Source organism: Procambarus clarkii, chromosome 48 (genome assembly GCF_040958095.1).
Source record: "Procambarus clarkii isolate CNS0578487 chromosome 48, FALCON_Pclarkii_2.0, whole genome shotgun sequence".
In the NCBI taxonomy this organism is placed as follows: Eukaryota; Metazoa; Arthropoda; class Malacostraca; order Decapoda; family Cambaridae; genus Procambarus; species Procambarus clarkii.
The window spans coordinates 6,046,751-6,068,339 of NC_091197.1; the positions used below are offsets into that span (position 1 = coordinate 6,046,751).

Consider the following 21,589-nt stretch of genomic DNA (forward strand, 5'->3'; position numbering starts at 1 on the left):
AATTATTAAACGGTTAATGAGCTCCAAAGCACCAGGAGGCTGTCTATAACACTAACAATATTTGATCATTTGGTCAAAGTTACCTGGTTGATGGGGTTCTGGGAGTTCTTCTACTCCCCAAGCCCGGCCCGAGGCCAGACTTGACTTGTGAGAGTTTGGTCCACCAGGCTGTTGCTTGGAGCGGCTCGCAGGCCCACATACCCACCACAGCCCGGTTGGTCCGACACTCCTTCAAGGAAACAATCTAGTTTCCTCTTGAAGATGTCCACGGTTGTTCCTGTAATATTTCTGATGCTCTCTGGTAGGACGTTGAACAACCGTGGACCTCTGATGTTCATACAGTGTTCTCTGATTGTGCCTATGGCAACTCTGCTCTTCACTGGTTCTATTCTGCATTTTCTTCCATGGTGATCAACATCTTTCACGTAGTGATTATAGTCACAAATTGCTATAGGTTTGTTCACCGTTACTTGTTCTACAGAAGATGATCCATCATGTTAACGAACTCTTTTCCTTTGTTGAACTTGCTGGGTGTCTACATTGTTCAAGCTTGTAATGAGTGAGACCACTCGCTTCTCTTTCCAGAGTATTATAAATGAGTCACCTTTGAGGCGGAATATCGTGGTATCCAATGCAAGTTTACCCTTTGCCTTCAGTTGCAGTTCCTTTGGTTCGCCACATTACAATTTGAGGGTTTCACATGTGTAAACCCCATGTTCACGTAACTTCTCTGTCAGGTTGATTGAGTTATAGTGGTTATCCATGTAAAGATGATAACCCTTGTACATTAGGGGGGCTCATTCAAGCCCATGACTGTCTTGATTGTGGTTTTCCCAATCCCACAATATACTTGAAAGTCATATATGTAACCAGATGTTGATTCAGCAAGCATGTACAGTTTGACTCCATATTTTTCAGGTTGGAATTATAGACCTTGAAAGATAGTCAACCATACCATGCCATCGTGCCTTCATCCAGACTCAATTGTTTATTTGGAATGTAAATTTCTGCAAATTTCTTTGTAAGATATTCCACCACTGTTCGAACTTTTACCAACCTGTCTTTATTGTTCTGGGGAATGGCATTGTTATTATACGTATGGAAAAACTGTTCAATATGTTGAAACCGTTTCGATGTCATAAAAGTATTGAAGAAACGTGCCTGTTTGTTTGCCAGTACATTCTTTTGGTTGGGAGCTTGGAAACGCCCATCAACAAGCACAGACCCAGATATCTTGCCATTTCCTTTACCATGACTGGCACCCACATACTCATGACGTTCGCGGGAGCATGCTGCAATATTTGTGAGGCATACAGGTTCATTTCATAGGTCAAAACTTCAATCAACGTTCGAGTAAGGAATAATTGAATAAATTGTAGTGCAGTGGTGGGTGTTGGAATAGTTAGGCCTGGTGTTTCAGTGAAATCATCAACAAGTGGTGGAGTGTTGTCACTACACCAGGTATTACCAGGATCTGCTTTCGAGTAGGAGGTGGCGGCGCAAGTGCCTCGCTTGTAGAAACATCATAATCTCCTGTTTCTGATTCTAAATTGTCACTATTGAAATCACTCAGGGGTTCCTCATGTTCAATATCTGACTCAATATCAGAAAATTCTTCAACTAACCCCGGAATCTTTGTGGGTGTGACCTTCACTCGACTGTACTTCTTGTAAAGCATACTTATCTTATCCTTTTTGGATGAATCCTTCGCTCCTTTAGTCTTAGAACTACTTGGCCTTTGACCAGGATCCATCGTATAATGTATATAATGGGTTGAAAACACACGGGAACAGATATAAATGCTGAAATGTGCACAAGTATTAGACGCGAGAGGAGAGCAGTCCAGTCACTCGCGGTGTCAACAAAACAATAGGGCAACCGCATGGGTCCATGGCCCAAGGTGCCATGTGGCCTATTAAGGAACCCTTCCTCACAGCTGCTGCAAATAAAAACACTTTTTTTTTTGGAGGGAAAGGGGGATTTTTTCTATTGTAACGTGTCAGTTTATTCTAATGATACTGAATATATGTTGATAATTCAATACCTAGTACTTTTTGTATCTATATACTGTATATAATAGTGCCAAAGATTTACCACATTATTTTATATTTTCAGTGCCTCTCCTTCATGTTCTTGGATTTCATTCCAAAATTTTGAGTGGAGGTGGAGACTCGTCAGCTGGCGGAGTGGGAGGAGGATTACATTGGATCAGACAAACTTGGGCTTCCATCACACAGCGACCAGTGATTGGGAGTGAAGGAGCTGTTACACCAAGAGAAAGAGAAGTTCCTCTACTTTTGCGTGACCCAGTTACACTTCTCTTGCAGTTGATTCTTCTGTTACCTTCCCGGATAGATCAGGGTATGTCTAGTGTATCTTGTGTGGCAATCTTATTGGTGTTTTTTATTTTTCATGCTCCAAGCATTAATAGTTTAAAATATTTGTATGTGTTACCATGTTAGAGGCATAAAAGATTCATGTATAGCCATTCTGTTTTAAAAAGCACACTGTTCCTTTTGTATGAGAGTACCAGCATACCAGGGGAAGCAATCAGGAAGTGTCACATATACACACTGTACACACGACTGGCAGAGAATGCTAAACCCAAGCTCAACCTCCAGGACATTTCCCAGGTCAAACCTACCAACTGTTCAGTATTCCCCCCCCCCCCCCCTCCCCAGGAAGATCAGTTCCCCCATGCTCCCTCCATAGTGCCCCACACATCTATTCTGTACCAATTCTGTCCTTTTTTTTCAGCCTCCAAGTCTGCCTACTGTTCTACAACTTTCCTTACTACCCTCCACTCCCGCACTACTTTCCACCACCCTCCACAGCCCCCTACTCTTGCTCGTATCTGTCAGCTTCCTGTCTCTTCTTTACTGCCAAACAGATAGCATAATAACAATGGTGCTTAACAATGTTTTTATTTTTCGTATTTCAATAATATTTATTATTTAATTTTTTGGGCTTGCGCTGTCCATGCACAAGTAAATATTACATTAGAGATAATATCAATATATGTTGGTCATTTACTTGCCTCTTTATTAAGTTGAATTACCTTTAAACAAGATTTTATCTCCCTAGGTTATTTAAGGTGTGTTGTGGGAAATGTGTACAGAGTTGCAGTTGTTGGTGCAGCCGTTTCTGCTCTTCGGTCGCTTAATGAGAGTCAGAGGGAGCAGGCTACCACTAGTGGCCCCCTTGCTCCTCTTCTAGCACTGGCTCACAACACCTTACGGGATAGCCCCTTCTTCTGTGATGACCAAGTACCACTAGCAGATCATACACAAGAGGCATGGACTGTTAATGATGTTACTTGCCAGGTGAGCCTTGATGCATGCTTCAACACCATTTGTGTGTCTCAGTTTGTGTAAGTATCACTGAAGTGTACAAATGTAAACATTGATATAAATTATTTTGTCAGAATAAGTAATATACTTGTTATTTCAAAAGTTTGTGTAAACACTTACATGTGTAGGAAAGTGAAGTTGGTTGCATATTGCAGTACTGCTGGTACTGTTGAGGAAACTGGGGTTTATGATGTGTTGATGCATGCCATGGTTTATTCTAATGGGAGTCTGTAGAACTTGAGAATATAGTAGTGGTAGTGCACATGAAAGTATGTTAAAGTTACATTGTAAACCTCCTACAAATTGAGTGTTTACATCACTTGTAAACTACAAATGATATCTTGGAAATTTGTTTATCAGAGAGGAGGGAAGGAGTATGTTGACTTTTCAAAGGAGAATGGACAGTAACACTTTCGCTGGCCTGGCAGGCGACCCGCCACACACCGCGAGGTCAGCCAAGCGTTGCCCGTGAGCACACAACCTCACTCCAGTGTTTACACTTTTTTCAGCTTTCTCACCTCAATCTTTGTGCTACATCTTTCAATTTGGTATCAAATTGTTTGCAATAGAATGAGGAGGACCAGAACCTGGCCCCCTCAAGAGAGGCACGAGGAGCAATGGCCTAAAGATACCCCAGTGTAATTGGAAGCAGTCTTTGTCTGCCATCTACCAGGTCAGGCACCGAGAAAGGCAGTATGAAATTTCCTGGCGGACCTTTCGGCACTTTGTCTCTTCGTAGGTTGTCTTCGAATTCTGGTCGGCTTGTTTTGGTCTCTCTCTTGGTTGTTTCAGGACCCTCAGCTTATGCCAGATACTGTCGCCTTGTATCGGGCGGAGCTGGTGGAGCCACTGCAGCTTGCTTTTGGGGTGGATGTCACTTCTACTCTGTTCCACAAGCTTTCTCGGGCGTTGTTTTCACCTCCGGCCTGCTCATGCGCCGCCTGAGCTATCCTGGTCGTTGAACCGGGTGCTCTCTTCTCCCTTCTCCACAGTTAAGCGTGTATAGCCTTGGGTCGCAGGTTGCGGCCTGTTGTCTCAACTTTGAGTTTAGGAGTGAGTGACGACCACCTCCAGGGTGAGTCCCTTTTCTTATCTGTGGTTAGGTAGCTCCGGGGAACCGAAGGGGCTCTCCACAGAAAGCCAGCATTGAATGTAATGAAACGCCATTTTCTGGGCGAGACCCGGAAGCTCCCCAGCATTCCTCCCATCCCTCACGGTCGGCAGTTTTTCGCATTTTTTATACTCTGCCTCTGAACTGAGGAGAGTTGCCAGCGTGGAGGTTTGGGCCCCCCGTCCCCCTCCCGGGGAAAGGGGGTTGTGCAGACGGATGCACGGTGGTTGTGGTGACCTCATGTTTGTTTCCTTGTTTTTGATTGGGGCTAGAACTGTTTGCTAGTTCAGCTTTTGGTTTGCAATTTTTGACCAGCAGTAGTTTGTTTTGAAATTCGTACCTTTCTGGGTGCCTGACCTGGTAGATGGCAGACAAAGACTGTTTCCAATTACACTGGATGTGTTTAGGCCATTTCTCCTTGTGCTTCTCTTGAGGCAGGCCAGGTTCTGGCTCTGGTCCCCGGTAGGCTTAGAACTCTTTCGATTGACTGTTGCTATGGTCTAATATATACACATCAGTCCGGTATAGCTCCAGGAAGCCCCCAGGTCTCTCCCAGAAAATGGCGTTTCATTACATTCAACGCTGGTTTTTTACAAATTTTAAAATTAATGATGCCGTTTGAGTCATCATTCACTCTCCAAATTTTGGTTGTGATGGAATATGCGTGATTGGGCATCGAAAGTGTTAAATATTTTGTAATGATGCGCATCAAATATACAGAACCCTCAGAAACATAAAAACAAAGCATCAAGAATCATAATTTCATAAAAAAAATTTGATGGAATGCAAACTTAGCAAATAATTTACACTAAATAATTGTTGTCCCATAGTCAAATGTTTGCTTACAAAATTGCACAGAAAAGCCAAACTTTCCTTGAAAGGGAATTTAATATTGGATGTATGATTAACTCTACCTCAGTTTTATGCCCAGATAAGGAGGACCAGTTTGGCTGCATTAGCTTATTAATATGAGCTCTTGTAAAACTTGTTAACGTATGAGAACCTCTTGACAAACTAAATAAAATTTCCCCCGTATTAAATTGACACTCGATAAGAGTTGATTTCCTTGACAATTTTCAATGAATGTATTATATGACCATATTTTATGGATTTGCAAAGTCTGACTGGATTATGCTCCGGACTGGCTGTTATTATGCAATGGCTATTGTAAGCTGTATAGGCCCATGAGCCACCTTTACTGGGTAGTGTGTATTTTAGGCTTGTATTGTACCTAGGTATTGGTCGGGTCTTGAATAATAATTTTCCTTGATAAAAAAGCTTTTACCATTAGTTTGCAGTGACGCTGAATTGCATTTGAATATTGAAGTGTGCAGTATTTTTGTAGTACAATATCTAATGATTCTCGCGCCTTCCCTTTTATGTTCTCAGGTTCGAGAAACGTGTCTGTTATTCCTGAGGATTGCTGCACTACTAAAAGCGCATCTGATGGAAGAAAATTCACCCATGATAGTGGATCCCATTGCAGAGTGCGGTGCTCTTGAACAGTACTTGGGAGTGTGGGATATTTGTTCAGTTGTCAACTCTGCCATTATGGGTGAGTGAGTGGTATTGCTCAATGGTCGCTAAATTTACAATCATTATCATTCTAACACATGGCTTCACTTCCAAGCACTCTAAAGTCTTTATAAGCTCACTTCTAAATTTTTGTTTAACTTTTCTGAACTGTCATAACAAATTTATTATTATTGTTTATTATTGTTATTATTATTATTATTATTATTATTATTGGTATTATTATTATTATTATCCCGATTGCATGGGGGAATTGTGTGAAATTGTTGTTGTTGTTGTTGTTATTATTATTTTTTTTTTATATTTTTTTTAATTTATTATTATTTATTATTATTAAACAGAAATCACAATAACATGATGTATTGAATCAAGGAACAAATCCACAAGGGCCTTAATGAGGGTTCGAACCTATACACTGGATGTCCCCAGACACGCTCTAGTCAACTGTACCACGACATGGTAAAAAAAAAAAACCTTTACTGTGTTGTGGAACAGTTGACTAGAATGCATCTGGGAACATCCAGATCATTGGTTTGAACTCTCATCAAGGCCCATGTGGATTTGTTCATTATTATTAATACTATTGGAGAAACTTAGTACAGTGCCTTAGCATTTATATGAAGGGGAAGGAATTGAGTTGTCTTAATGGTATTAATGGTGGTGTTACAGGTAACATGTGTGGTAGGTACCACGCAAGTGAGGTATCGAGTCCAGTTGAAACTCGTTTGGGGAACCTAGCGGGTGGTGCAAGGGTGTGGTGTAGTGAAGTTGCCACGTTTGCTTCTCAAGCACAAGTCGCTGCCTCTACACTTCTCACTACTGTTCAGTTCTCACAGCCCCGTCTCCTTCGTCTACCACACTCATATGATGCCATTTTTCAAGTAAGTTTTTCTTGCTAGGTTTCTTAATACCTATGGCCTCTGTTAGAGTATTAATGTGAGATTCTGAAGGTGTACAATGTATGAGTGTAATATTCCTTACTAATTCTATGATTAATTTTTGAAGCTACTTTATTTCCAAATAATAATCGTGTGATAAAAATACAGATTTCATTTGATAATTCCTCATGGGTCTCTGTGTTCTCAAATCCTGTTTCCGAGGTGGAAGTTTTATCAGGCAGCTACCACGTTATGGGCTCATTATGCTCACCTTCAATAGTTTGTGGCTTTGTGCCCATTTGAATGCCCTGGAGTTGGCCTGTTTGGTGTTTGAGAAACTGGAATTGGAGGTGTTGAATTCCACCTTAGCTCTGGCTGCATCTCCTTTTCCCTCCCATTGGGTTTGGTTTGCCCAGATTCTGTTTTCTTCACCCCCCTTCACTCCCCTCCAAATCCTTCTTCCCCTGCTTCGAGTTCCGAAATGTGAGAGGTTTTTGGGGTCTAGCAGGGTTTAGCTCTGGGTGTGGCTCAACCTTCTCCAGGGCTGACTCCATTTTTAGAAGAGTTATTGACAAAGGGCACTTAAGCAGCTTTGTACCGCCAGAATTTCTGAGTTTTATCCTTCCCAACTGGTTCCTTATTCCAGACCTCCATTTTGGGAGGCTGCCTTTTCATTTTTGGCTCAGCTTCACAAAAAGAAAAAAATTAATTACAGCTCAGCCCCACGGCCTTCTTAACTCTTTCGTGTTTAGGCGTGTGTACACCAGACTACCCCAAGGTGGCCCGGGCATTTCTCGGGAGAGTGCGGCAACACTGAAATGTGTGTACTCTTTTCAGTTTTATCACCTCAATTTTTGTTGTACGTCATTCAGATTGGTATCAAAATGTTCACAATAGAATTCCATACAGGAGTATATGCATACAAGGTCCTAAAGCCTGGCATGCCACCTGGACCAAACCCAGAAATCGGCCAAGTGTTACCCGTGAGCTCGCAAGAGTTTACCTCACCTTAGTCACCTCAATTCTCATGCTATGTCTTTCAATTTTGTATCAATTTGTTCGCAATAGAATTCCCTACAGGGATAAACACACATGAGGTCCAAAAACCTGGCGAGCCCCACCCGCAGCAAAACCAAAAGTCAGCCAAGCGTTATCTGTGAGCGAGCACCCATTGGCACACATGCTCACAAATGTATTTACTCTTTTTCCCACTGGTTCAGTTGTTGCTCCCGATCCTGATTAGCTTAGAGAGATTTACCAGGGACAAGTAGTCCTGTTGGCTCTTAGGTGGCCAGCCCAGCCCAGTTTTCAGGCGCTTCTTGCTCAATGTCCAAACCCGAGGTTCTTCCCTAGGCTCTGCCTTTTTCAGCACATCGGTCCATTCCGGTACGTGGCTGATTCAATCTTCTCTGTTTCTCGCGTCTGGCATTTTTGATGCGGGTTTATCACCACTTGTATGGTGATCAGGTGGCTTAGTTGGTGTCCCACCTGCGAGTTTCGTTTCGATGGCAGTATGAAATTTCCTGGTGGGCTTTTTGGCACTTGGCTCTTTGTAGATTGTTTTGTCCTTTCTCTGTTGGTTGTTTAACCCTTCAATTGCGCATCGCATCATATGATGCTTTGACCGACTTGCAGTAAATTGTGCATCGCATCATATGATGCTTTGGAGTACTACGCAAGATTTAAACGGCCCGTGGATACACAGGGTTCACCACACCTTCATCAGGGCTCTTGTAAACAGACGCCATTTTAAAAAAAAATCGTGGGCCTAACTCCAGGGTGTTAGGGGCCTCAGTATTGAGTGAGCTACCAAGCCTGACGCACGCAGCATGAGCTCAAAGCACTGCTGTTCAGCTTGCGACCACAGCATCGCCTATAAATGCCATAATATACTTGTTCATGCTATTATGTAGCGATGATATTATTACAGAAGACCCCTGACTGTGATAAAACTGACCAGGGTTCTGATAATAGCAGGATTGTGGTGATATTTGGCGCTGTGCGCCTATGGAGGGAGGAGTAATGCTGTGGGAGGGACGGTGGTGGCGATGTCTTCTGACTGTGTGTGGCCACCTTTTATTGACTGCACTCACCATACCAGCTTAGTGGTTCGCTATGGTGAACACAAATGTAGATACTTATATATAACGTGTGTATAGTGTGAGATAACAGCGAGAGTAGGAGGTTGGGAGCTGCCATTTTGGTGAGGGAGCAGCGTCATAAGCAGGACTTATCATGTTGTTTACTGATGACCACGATGGTCTTTGGGCACCATACCAGTTTACTTGTACAAGTATGGTGAATAAAACAGGTAGATATTTATATATAATGTGTGTATGTAGCGTAATAACACCACAAACAGTATTGTTGTAGGAGAAATATTAGTGCGTCTGGCCTTGAGGGCAGCCGCCACCAGTTGACTGTGTGAGTAGCTACGTCTCTCTGCCTTTACTCACCATACAAGCTTAGATGTACAGTTATGGTGAACAAAACATGTAAATACTTATATATAACGTCTGTATATGAAAGCAAAAACAGTATGGTGGGTGGAGAATGGTGGCAAGGCAGGTGAGGTGAGGTGAGGGAGGGAGTGGCAGCCAGTCACTGCCTGCCACTGCCACTCAGCATACCAACTTAGTGGTTTGTCATGGTGAACAAAACATGCAGATACTTATATATAACCTGTGTATATAGTGTAATAACCGACAAAGTATTTGTTCACTGTTTGATGAACATAATTGAATCAACAATACGCACACCATATTTTTGAGTACAGCGATGATTCACTCATTTTATTATATAAATATATCACACTACACACTATTGAATAATATTACAGCAAAAAAACTACGAAAAATCAGACATTGAAATAATTAGGTAATTATCTCTTTGTGGCAACTCTGGCCTGACAGCTGGCGATCAACAGACTGCCTTGGGACGCACGCTGAGTCAGCGCCTGATTTTTGTCACACTTCCCCGCCCTATAGTGGGCAATATATGCCACTTACGATTTTTTTATTATTTTTCCCGTGATCAGTGAACACAAATTACCAGGTTAGGAAGAAAAAATAATTTTTTTTTTTTTTTTTTTTGGTATGCGCCTGTGGGTGTCAAATGGTATATAGCTATGCGCCATTTAAGGGTTAACGACCGTCTTCTTATGCCAGATATTGTCGCCTCGTTTCGGGTGGCACTGTTTTCACCTCCGGCCTGCTCATGGGCCGCCTGTGCTGTCCTGGTCGTGGCACCAGGTGCTCTCTTCTCCCTTCTCTGCAGTTTGTGGTGGCCCCCTCGGTTCAGGACTGTTTTTCCAAGGCTCTTTTGTTGGCTTTGGCCTCTGTGGGGTCGGTTCAGAGAGTTTTATGCTCTCCTCCGGCGCAGGGGTTTTTGCTCTTTTGGTCCTGGTGGTCTTTTCTTCGTTTGCAGCCGTCTCCTTTATTTCTGGCGAAGAATGAGTCTGCTGCTTTCCGAAGATGTCCTTGGGTTGTCGATGCTTGGTTGGTTTGGCCGGGGGTGCATCATGTTTTGAGTCTGTGGCTCTGCACCGTTATTTGCGCATTAAGGTCTCTGTGGCAGAGGACACGCTTTGGGTTGACCCAGTTTTCCTTCTTCCCGATTCCAGGGCGCGGGTTTCCCAGGTTGTCCGCAGGATTATTCGGTCCAGCCAGCCTGCGGTCTTTCCCCATGCCCACGCTGTTCGTAAGTTCAGCTTTCGGCTGCTGTTTTGGCAATGTCCTGGCCTATCTTTTGGGCACGGGGCTTTTGGACGTTGAACAGGGTCCTGGCTGCACATTACCTTGTTAATGTTCCTAGTCCTTCTTTAGCGTGTATAGCCTTGGGTCGCAGGTTGCAGCCTGTTGTCTCGACTTTGAGTTGAGGAGCAAGTGACGACCGCCTCCAAGCCGAGTCCCTTTTCTTCTTATCTGTGGTTAGGTAGCTCCGGGAACTCGAAGGGGCTCTCCACAGAAAACCAGCATTGAGTGTAATGGAACGCCATTTTCTGGGTGAGACCCAGAGGCTTCCCCGCATCCCCCTCTCCCTCTGGTCAGCCTTTTTTTTTTTTTTTTTTTGCGATTTTGATACTCGTCCTCTGAACTGATGAGAGTTGCCAGCGTGTAGGTCTGGGACCCTCCCGTCCCCCTCCCGGGCAGGGGGGGGGGGTGTTTGCGCAGACCGATGCGCGGCGTTTGTTTTGGAATTCCTACCTTTCTGGGTGCCTGACCTGGTAGATGGCAAACAAAGACTGCTTCCAATTACACAGGGGTGTTTTTAGGCCATTGCTCCTCGTGCCTCTCTTGAGGGGGCCAGGTTCTGGCTCTAGTCCCTGGTAGACTTAAACTCCTTCGATTGACTGTTGTCACGGCCTATTATATACTCATCAGCCCGGTATAGCTCCGGGGAGCCTCCGGGTCTCACCCTGAAAATGGACGTCTTATTACATTCAACTCTTTTTTTTATTATTATTATTATTACAATAGATCCATATTTATTCAAGCATTGCATACCTTCACTAAATACACATTTACTGGATGTACATTTTAGAGAAAATATCTTTCTACGCTGCAGATGCTTGACTCGACCCTATATAATGGTGGTGGTGTTTGAATATGTTGAGACCAAATGAGGCCTGTCTGTTGTTGAAAATATTGCAAGAATTAGCAAAGCATTTATCATGTGTAGCTCCATTTAAAAAGTATTATTTATTTGTTATTATTTATTACAAAGATATTTATATACTAAGGTATTATGGTAAGTACAAGATGGATCTCTGTTTTTATACACTTATTCAAATAAATTGTTTCATTAGTAATGCAAATGAATATAGATTTACTGCAATCTTACTGAAGGGTTATCTTGATCACCAACAACATACTTTTATTATTCAGTACTACCACAGACGGCAGTGCTCTCAGTGCAATGGTGTCCCAAAGGATCCGAGCGTTTGCTTGCTGTGTGGCACTATAGTCTGCTTGAGAGAGCCATGTTGTAAACAGCAGGAGGTGTACGAGTGTGTCCAACATGCTATTGACTGTGGTGCTGGCACAGCCATTTTCCTTGTTGTGAATGCTTCAACGGTGATTGTGATTCGTGGCCCACGTGTCTGTCTCTGGGGCTGTATTCATCTAGACTCCTTTGGGGAAGAAGATCGTGAACTCAAGTAAGTAACCTACAAACTTGTTACAAAAATACAAGTAAGGATTAATGAGGACATTTATAACATTATAACCATCTGTGTATGGCCAGTACTACAGTATACAGCCTCATAAAGTTTAACAAAAATATTGAGTGTGTTGAAGGATTTATACAATACCAGACTTTAAGATGGGTGGTCTTGAAGGACACACAAAGAAAATTGAACAATGCATCACTAACAATAAGAGAACACTGGCAGGTTATATACAGTAGAATGTGACTCATTAAACAGGCTCACCTATCAGTGACTACACAGGAGTGTAGTTACAGGATGAGGGCTACGCTTGTGGTGTCTTATCATCCCAGTATTTTTTGTCATATGATACTTTGAACGGCTGATGTTTTTGGCCACCACCACCACCTCTCATAACTTGTTCTAACTGTCTGATGATCTGTTTACAGAAGAAAATTTTCTAATATTTTTTTTGGCACCTTTGTTTTTTTAGTTTGACTCAGACCTTTTGTTTTTGAAGTTGCTGGTTTCAAGAATTCCTCTGTCAATTTTGTCAATTCCTGTTACTATTTTGTTTGATGTGATCATATCTCATTTTCTTTTATCATTGACATATTTAATGCCTCTAGCCTCTCTTCATAGTTCTTGTTTTTCAGTTCCATAAGCCATTTTGTAGCATACCTTTGCACTTTTTTTCCAGTTTATTGAAGTGCTTCTTGAGTATGGGGCATCATACAACTGCTGCTTATTCCAGTTTTGATCTCAAAAAAGTTGCGAACATTTTCTTTAGTATTTCACAATCCATGTATTTAAAAGCGATTCTGAACTTGGAAAGCTTAGTATATGCTCCTTGCACAGTGTCCTTTATGTATTCCTGAGTGTTCTATCCAGAACCACTTCTAGATCTCTATCATTGTTAGAGATCTTTAATTTGCACATAATTTGTTGGTTTTGTGTGTGTGTGTGGGTTTTTTTTTTCTCCTACATTCTGTAACATGACATTTATTCATATTGAATTCCATTTGCCACATCGTGCTCCATTCACTTATTTTTTTTCTAGGTCATTTTGGAGGGAATGTTTAAGTCTCTTATCTTCCATAGTTGCTTACCTTCATCAACAAACATGTTCATATAATTCTGTATTCCTTTTGGTAGATATATATTATGATCTAGGTCCTTTGCTTTCTTAACCCTTAAGGGGGCGTTATTCACAAAATATGCAAAAAATGAAAACTCGTTCAATTTCAATCAAACTTTTTTGACAAGTTGTATATGAAAAGGGTTTCATTTGGTCCAAGTCTCAGCATCGTAGCATAAATAGGAAGGATGAAAAAAAATATTGAATTATGTGTCAAAAATGTTCAAAAATGGTCAAAAAAGATTATCAAACAAAAATGTCAACTGAAATCATGTCTATGACTCACAGGTATCACAATAGCATATATTAAAAACAAATTATAATTAGTTTTATTAACAAAAAATGTAGTTAAAAAAAAGTCAAATTTCACTTTTTTTTTTTTTTAATTTTATCTCTCTCTTTTGTTTATGGGGCGATTTGCATGAGACTTATACACCTGACTGCACGTAAGCCTATCTGTAAGGATGCCAATTTTGGAGGAAATTGGTTGATGTCAACTTCAGCCACAGAGGGCAACACCTTAGACTTTATTTTTTACTTACTTGAAAGTTTATGTTACTTGAACATGAATATCTTTTTCATTTTTTATGCAATTTACATGAAACTTACACATTATATACAAAATTTTTGTCTCTAAAATCGTTTGCGAATGTTTTTATCTTGAGTTCTTTATTGACTTTATAATAGCAATAAACATGATATATTTGCATAATTTTGGGGGGGAACTTAGACTATTTGTATTAGGAAAACTAAAGATGTTTTGGAAAATCTTTTGCTAGAGATCCTTTATTATATGTTAATGTGTCAGAAAAGTGTCATAGAATGATTATATCTGAAAGGTGTGGTTGTAAATTTACACTTGAAAATGTGTAAAATTTGTTGAAAAAAAATAAAAAAAAATAAAAATCTCCCTTACTATTTAGGCTACAGTGCTGAAACTTCGAACAATTGTAGCCCTTTTCATATACAACTAGTCAAAAATAATGGTTGACACTAAACAACAACTTTGATACCCAAATAACGCCCCCTTAAACTGCGCAGCACTTCAATAGTGAGTAATTAGTGTAGTGAGCTGTGGTGAGTAATTGTCACGGAATTGCGCACCACAGCTATTGATATGTTGGAGTACCATGCAAGATTTAAAAGTCCCGTGGCTACACAGGGTTCACATCAGCTTCCACAGGGCTCTTGTAAACACACCATTTAAAAAAAAAATGGTGGGTAACATTCCTGGGCGTGAGAGCCTCAGTACTGACTGAGCAACCAAGGCTGGCGCATGCAGCATAAGCTAACAGTATTGCTGTTCACCTTGTGACCACAGCATCACCTAAAAATGTAAAAAATATATGTAAATGATATTAGCAATGATAATATTACAGAAGACCCCTGACTGATAAAAATGACCAGGATTCTGATAATAGCAGGATTGTTGTGATAATTAGCGCTGTGCTGTATGGTGGAAGGAGTATAGGTAATGCTGAGGGAAGGAGGGAGATAGTGTCGTCTGCTGGCTCTTTGTGTGGCCACCTGTTATTGTCTGCATTCACCATGCCAGCTCAGTGGTTCTCTATGGTGTACACAAATGTAGATGCTTATATATAATGTGTGTATTAGTGTAATAACAGCAAAAGGATTATGTTGGGAGGTCAAGGTTATTAGGCATTTGGATGACGGAGGTGATGTCATCTGCATTACTTGTCTAGCTGTGTAGAGGGTGGCCACTATGCTCTTTGGGCACCATACCAGCTTAGTTGTACAGTTATGGTGAATAAAACATGTAGATACTTAAACATAATGTGTATATATAGTGTAATAACATCACAAACACTATTGTTGGGGGAGAAATGTTAGTGCGTCTGGCCTTGAACCAGTGACGGCGGCAGCCTCCAGCTGACTGTGTGTGTAGCGACGTCTCTTATTGCCTGAATTCACCATACCAGCTTAGTTGTACAGTTATGGTGAACAAAACATATAGATACTTACATATAACGTGAGTATATAGTGAATAAAAACAAAAACAGTATGGATGGAGGAGGAATGTTGGAGAGTGAGGTGTTTTTGAGGGTGGTGTTGTTGAGGAAGGGAGTGGCGGCGAGTGGTTGGCTGGCTGGTGTGTGGCGGTCACTCCTCGTTGCTTTTTGACTCACAATACCAACTTAGTGGTTTGCTATGGTGAACAAAACATGCATATACTTATATATATATATAACCTGTGTATAAAGTGTAATAACAGCAAAACTTTGTTTATTGTTTTATGAACATAATAATTGAATCATTAATATGCACACAATAATTTTGAGTATAGCATAGCGATGGTTCACACATTTTATTTCATAAATATATCACACTACTCACTATTGAATAATATTACTGCAAAAAACTAAGAAAACATAAATCAGAGGCATTGAAATAATTAGGTAATAATATCTTTGTGGCAACTCCCGCCTGACAGCTTGAGTGGAGCTGACCGCCTCCGATGCTTGCTCTGTCAGTGCCTCTTTTTTGCTAGACTTCCTCACCCTATTGCAGCCAAAATATGCCACCTACCTTTTTTTTCCCCCGTGATCAGGGAACACAAATGAACACTTACATAAGACAATTCCTTTTTTTTTTTTGCGCCTGGATGTGTTGTAGGCTTTAAATGCAAGAGCAGCCTAGAGGTTAAAGTTGTGGATAGAATTGCCTTCAACAACCTCTTCCTTTAACGTATTCCACTTGCCAACCTCCCATTCAGGGAATGAGAATTTCCTTGCATCTCTTAGACTTGGTTTTTATTTAAATAAACTTCCTTTATCCACATTGCATATTCCCCTCAAGATCTTGTATGGTACTAATCTAGTTGCAAACTTCTGAACTTAATCAAATTTCTATTTATGTTTCACAAGGTGTTGGTTTCATGCTGATGCTGCATACCATAATGCTGCATGGTAATGATCTAAGTCTCACTTAATGTGTATGGACTTGAAAGTCTCCTTGTTTAGGTTCTTGAGACATTGTTTGCAAACTTCTCATAAGCTGCTGATGTTACCCTGTTCACATTAGCTTCTGGTGTTAAGTTGGAATTATGTCTACTCGCAGGTGTGTGTGTCATTGTTTTTTGTAATTTCCTTCACCATGTGGTGTAGGTAAATACAAGTCTCCTATCTTCATTACCATTTTTATTACTTTACATTTATTTGGATTGAATTCTAGTAATCTACCTACTCTACTGAAGTTTGTCAAGGTCACCCTCCAATCCTCTCCTCATTAACTTTGCATCATCTGCAAACATCGACATGTATGAGCTGAATGTCATGTCATAATGTCATGTCATAATATCCACCTTGTGGATTTGAACAAAGCTGGGCTAGGTGGGGGAACTTTGTGAACACTGGTCTATTACATGACAATAAGACTGCCGACATGTATCCTATGCTAATGACTGCTGATATGACATGAAATGACAGGTTATGCCAGGATGGTTCATGCAGATTTCATCAGAATGGCTCGATGCCACAAATTTTCTCATTAAAAGAAGATTTATGCATAAATGTTTTGCATAACAAAAAAACTGGTAAAAAATGGAGATATCTTTGTTAATTGCACTATTACAAAAGACAATATTAAACTTAGGTTATACAGTATAGATATAAGTATATTGCACAGTATATAATACAGAATATAATAGTTAATAAATAAAGTAAGAATTTTGTATCAAAGCACTAATAAACTTGTCTCATGACTGATAACTGTTAAATAAGTTTCACTGAATTTCCTTCTTGGGAAAAGCTGGACAATTATAGCTGCACTATTTCTAGATAGTTTTCTGTGGGGAGCTCCTTCGTCTCCATGGAGCTATCAGGCTAATATGCGAATCATTAGACAGGGGCGTTAGTCTATGAAGTTCTGCCTACCAGGAACCACTAGCCAGAACAAGGTCCCCTCAGAGAGGCACAAGGAGCAATAGCCTGGACTTGGGGGTTAACCTTTTCTGCCATCGACCGGGGTTAAAAGGCTGGCATAACAAAACAGATCCCACAAGGTGAGAAAAGTTCAACCGAAAGCTGAACAGGGAGGTAGAACTCCCTCGTTTGCTTGTTTCCTTGGGAATTGAGGGAGTTCTACCTCTCTGTTCAGCTTTCGGTTGTATTTTTCTTACCATGTGGGATCTGTTTTGTTATGCCAACCTTTCTTGGTGCCTAACCCCAGTTGATGGCAGATAAGGCAGACAAAGATAAACCCCCCTACCACAGGGGGGGGGGGAGGTTTCTAGGGCCATTGCTCCCTGCACCTCTCCGAGGGGGGGCCATGGTCCCTGGTAGGCAGAACTCCATAGACTAATGCCCCGGTCTAATGATTCACATGTTAACCCAATAGCTGCAGGGAGCTTCCAGGGCTCGCCTAGAAAATGGCGTTTCATTATGTTCAACGCTGTTTTTTTTTTTAGGTGCGCTTAAACTAATTATAATTACCTTGTCCAAATTGTAGGTTTTACCCAGCTTCTTGAATGAAATAAACTTGTTACTGTTTAGGGTCCAAGATCTTTTTAATATGTAATAGCATAATTGGATGCTACATTATTAAGCACATTTTCAGTGCATCTTACATAAACTCTAAATTGTATACATTAATAATTACAGACGCGGAAAGCCTCTGTACCTGAGCGAAGACCGCTACCGCCTGCTGGAGCAGCAGTGGCTCTCACATTCTTTTGACCACACCACCCGGCGGTGGATATGGCATCGAGATATCCTCTGAGGTATCGAATCATTGTAAATGCAAAGAATAGCCTTATTATCCTGAAGGTTTAAAGTAAGCTAAATTAAAGGTTATATATATTCTGTTTTTGGTATAACCAAGAAACATATAACCTTCATTTTAGTGAGGTGTGGTTTTAAAGAATAGAACACCACTTGCTCTACAGAAAATTTGGCCTCCACCTTGTTTTGTGTACAGTTTGTTGTAGTCAATGGATTAATCACTAATATGGCTTTAATTCATTATTTTTGGATGCAGTTTCAACTAAACAAACCAAGGCATTATGCACCTACTCGTATACTCTAAATGTAATTGAATATTATAAATGCTGGTCTCCACGTATGCAAGACAGTTTCACTTAATATGAATTGCCGAGATATCTGGTCACAGTTTAAAAAGAATATATCTCACCACGTCATTTCACTGATTTTGGAAGTGTCGAGTTTCTGCACGACCACCAAATTACAACTGGTGCACATACGAGGATTTCTCGACAACCAGCAAGTGTTTCAACTTGTTCACAAATAATGCTTCAATATCTAAAGACAGAACTTGGTTGCCAATATTTCTTGGAGTGAAATATTCTTTGCTTTTACAATGATTGTGTTTAGAATTTGTCTAAAATTATTAGATAAAATACAGTTGATGTTTATATTGCATATGTATATCTTTATCAAAATTTTAATTTGGTAATAGTTATGCAAAGGGAGAGTATTAATACATGTATTGGTTAATAATGGGTGAGCCTTATCTCCCATATAACTCTTTGTAATTACAAATTGTGATAATGTATACAACTATTTTGTTTTCAAAGAAAACGTCCAAGGTGTCGAACCGAATATCATTCGGAATAAATTTTTCTTTGTTAGGATACTTTTAACTTCAATAGAATAATTAGGTACTTTTTCTTACTTTTTCTGTAACTAAGAATGGTGAATATTCTTATCTTTTGTGATAAGAGAAGGTAAGCATTTAATGGTTGATATGGGTGTGGTGTGTTGGCAAAGAGCACCTTGTACTTTATCAGTCACGTTTTATAATTGATGTAAATTTTCACATTGAGATTCCTTTGTATATTGTGCATCTGATGCAAGTTAGCCATTTTGGGCATTCAGGATATATGTATGTTCATGAATATAATACCTTCAAGTATGATACAAATATTCTCTTTTTGTCAGTTTTAGTAAATAAATTATTTAAGAGCCAAATTCATATCCATTATTGTATAATTATGTGCATATAGTATACTTCTTGTTAGAATTATGAGTTTGATAATTTTGTTAAGAGCTCAAGTAATATTTAAGTAAACTCTGTATAAAGATCACTTGTACACATTGTATAAATAGGCCATGTACATAGGGAAGAGTCGTATTAAGCAGCTAGGGAGTGGGTTGCCGAAAGCACAAGAACTATGTATTCACACACATGCTATGGAATTATAAGATATGAAGAGAGGAAAATCATTCATTAATTTGTGCGTTCATTAGTTTTCCATAATGATTTTATTTTATAGGCCCCCAGTGGTTCTTTCACCAGAATATTTATGTCACCAGGTCAACAAAGTTAACTAATTATATATATATATATATATATATATATATATATATATATATATATATATATATATATATATATATATATATATATATATATATATATATATATATATATATATATATATATATATATATATATATATATATATATATATATATATATATATATATATATATATATATATATATATATATATATATATATAATATATTATATATATATATATTATAATATATATATATATATATATATATATATATATATATATATATATATATATATATATATATATATATATTATAATATATATATATATAATGCATATATGTATACATTCATTCATAACACCCATGCATATATGCAAAAATAAACCTCATTGTAGAATTGTGGTCTTCTTAATTTTACAGTAATACTGAAAAGTAGTTAATGTGTAAGGAGAATGTGTAGTTACTTTACACAAACAAGAGTAATTTATCATATGCTATTTATTTATATTATTGTTTATATGTTGTAGATGTAGATGCCATGGTTTTCCTAGCTGGGAAGAAATAGAACCCAATATTGAATTTCACTCCATTTTATCTTTTTGTTGGTCTTTTATCCATATTATGTACACATTTTCCTGCATTCTCTGCAAGATATCACACGCAGAATGTGGCTTCTAGATTTATCTCCGACCATCTCCAGACTAAACGAGTCACTGTTTTGGTAGTAGAGTAATATAACATAGCTTCACATAAATGGTGTACGAATGCTGGCATTTAGATGACTTGTATACAGTACTTTCTTAAGAGGAAGTAGTAAAGTTGGTTTCTTTAGGAAGAGTAATCAATACTCTAGCAACTTTTTATCTGAAATTTAGATAAGGAGATTTAACAAAAGTACCTTACTTTAATTCTGGATTTAAACAAAATTCCTATAATATATATATAATATATATATGCACACAATAATAAATACTAGTGGGAGGGATGGAATTTTCAGGGGAAAGTGCCAAGCCATTATGACTATATAGCACTTGGGAAGGGGTCAGGATGAGGATTTGGGATGGGACGGGGGAAAGGAATGGTGCCCATCAACCACTTGTACGGTCAGGGATTGAACGCTGTCCTGCATGAAGCGAGACCATCGCTCTACTGTCCAGCCCAAATGGTTAGTGTAATAAATACTAGAGTATTTTGGTAGTTGGATGATTGTTTACAAGAACCTGTGACCTAGCATGTTGGCTACATAATGAAGAGCAGTGTTTGTGGTCTGACCATGCTCATTACTGCCTTATCTTGAATGACTGTTTTACTTACATAAATGAAATAAGCCATAATGGCAGGAAAAGCTTCTCATAGATTGCCCAAGTGCTTTAATTATCAAGCATTTCTTACATAAATAAAGGATTCAGTTTGTCTTGTCTGTATTGGCTTTACTGACCAATACAGTAAAGCCAATTACATAAGTGTTTACTTAACACTCTTATCTTCAGAGAAAGTCTTTTATTTGTAGAATTCTATTTAATGTCCCGTAGAGAAATGTCAAGTTGAGAGTAGACTTATTGAAAGTAACGGCTTGCTTGCTTGTAAGGACTTGGATAATTGTAGTTGTAGCTTTACTAACATTAGTTTTGCAGTCCAGTGAACATTATTTAAAAAAAAGCCAGCACTAATGATAGTACTGTTCTCATTGTTTCCTTAACCTCTCATGTTACAAAAACATTTCATAGTCACATTATATCCTTACATCACAGAAGTCAGAAATAATGTAATTATGATGACATTAATCATGGCATGACTCCAAAGATTTTACTGTTTACTGTACAGTATTAATACAGTGGGACCCTGGTTCTATATGTGAATATGCTCCTGAAGACCTTACAGTGTTTCCATAGTTTGGAAGAGGAAGCTTGTAAGACTTATTGCGGTGCCCTAACCCAGGGCGAGGCTGCCTGTGTATTCATGTAACGAGTTACCCCACAGTCTTTAACCGAGTGTTGCACACCTTGTCCACTATGTGTATACATGTAATTCTGGACATTCCAAGACTTGGTTTTGGTATGTAAAAAATAGATACTGTATATACTATAAATTAATTGTTGGTAAAATGCCCTGCAAAACTACACAAACTATGGTAGCAATAAAAAGTCTCATA

The 21,589-nt window shown here is 39.3% G+C and overlaps 1 protein-coding gene across 1 annotated transcript in view; it reads left to right on the forward strand.

Moving 5' to 3' along the window:
• The window catches only part of Ubr3 (Ubr3 ubiquitin ligase), a 150,521-nt gene extending 131,420 nt beyond the window's left edge, over positions 1-19,101 (forward strand). The window contains 6 exon segments of the mRNA XM_069302505.1: positions 2,116-2,361; positions 3,085-3,323; positions 5,851-6,016; positions 6,664-6,875; positions 11,759-12,030; positions 17,776-19,101. Coding sequence (XP_069158606.1) covers positions 2,116-2,361; positions 3,085-3,323; positions 5,851-6,016; positions 6,664-6,875; positions 11,759-12,030; positions 17,776-17,893 — 1,253 coding nt within the window. The 3' untranslated portion in view covers positions 17,894-19,101.
• The last annotated feature ends 2,488 nt before the right edge of the window (positions 19,102-21,589 follow it).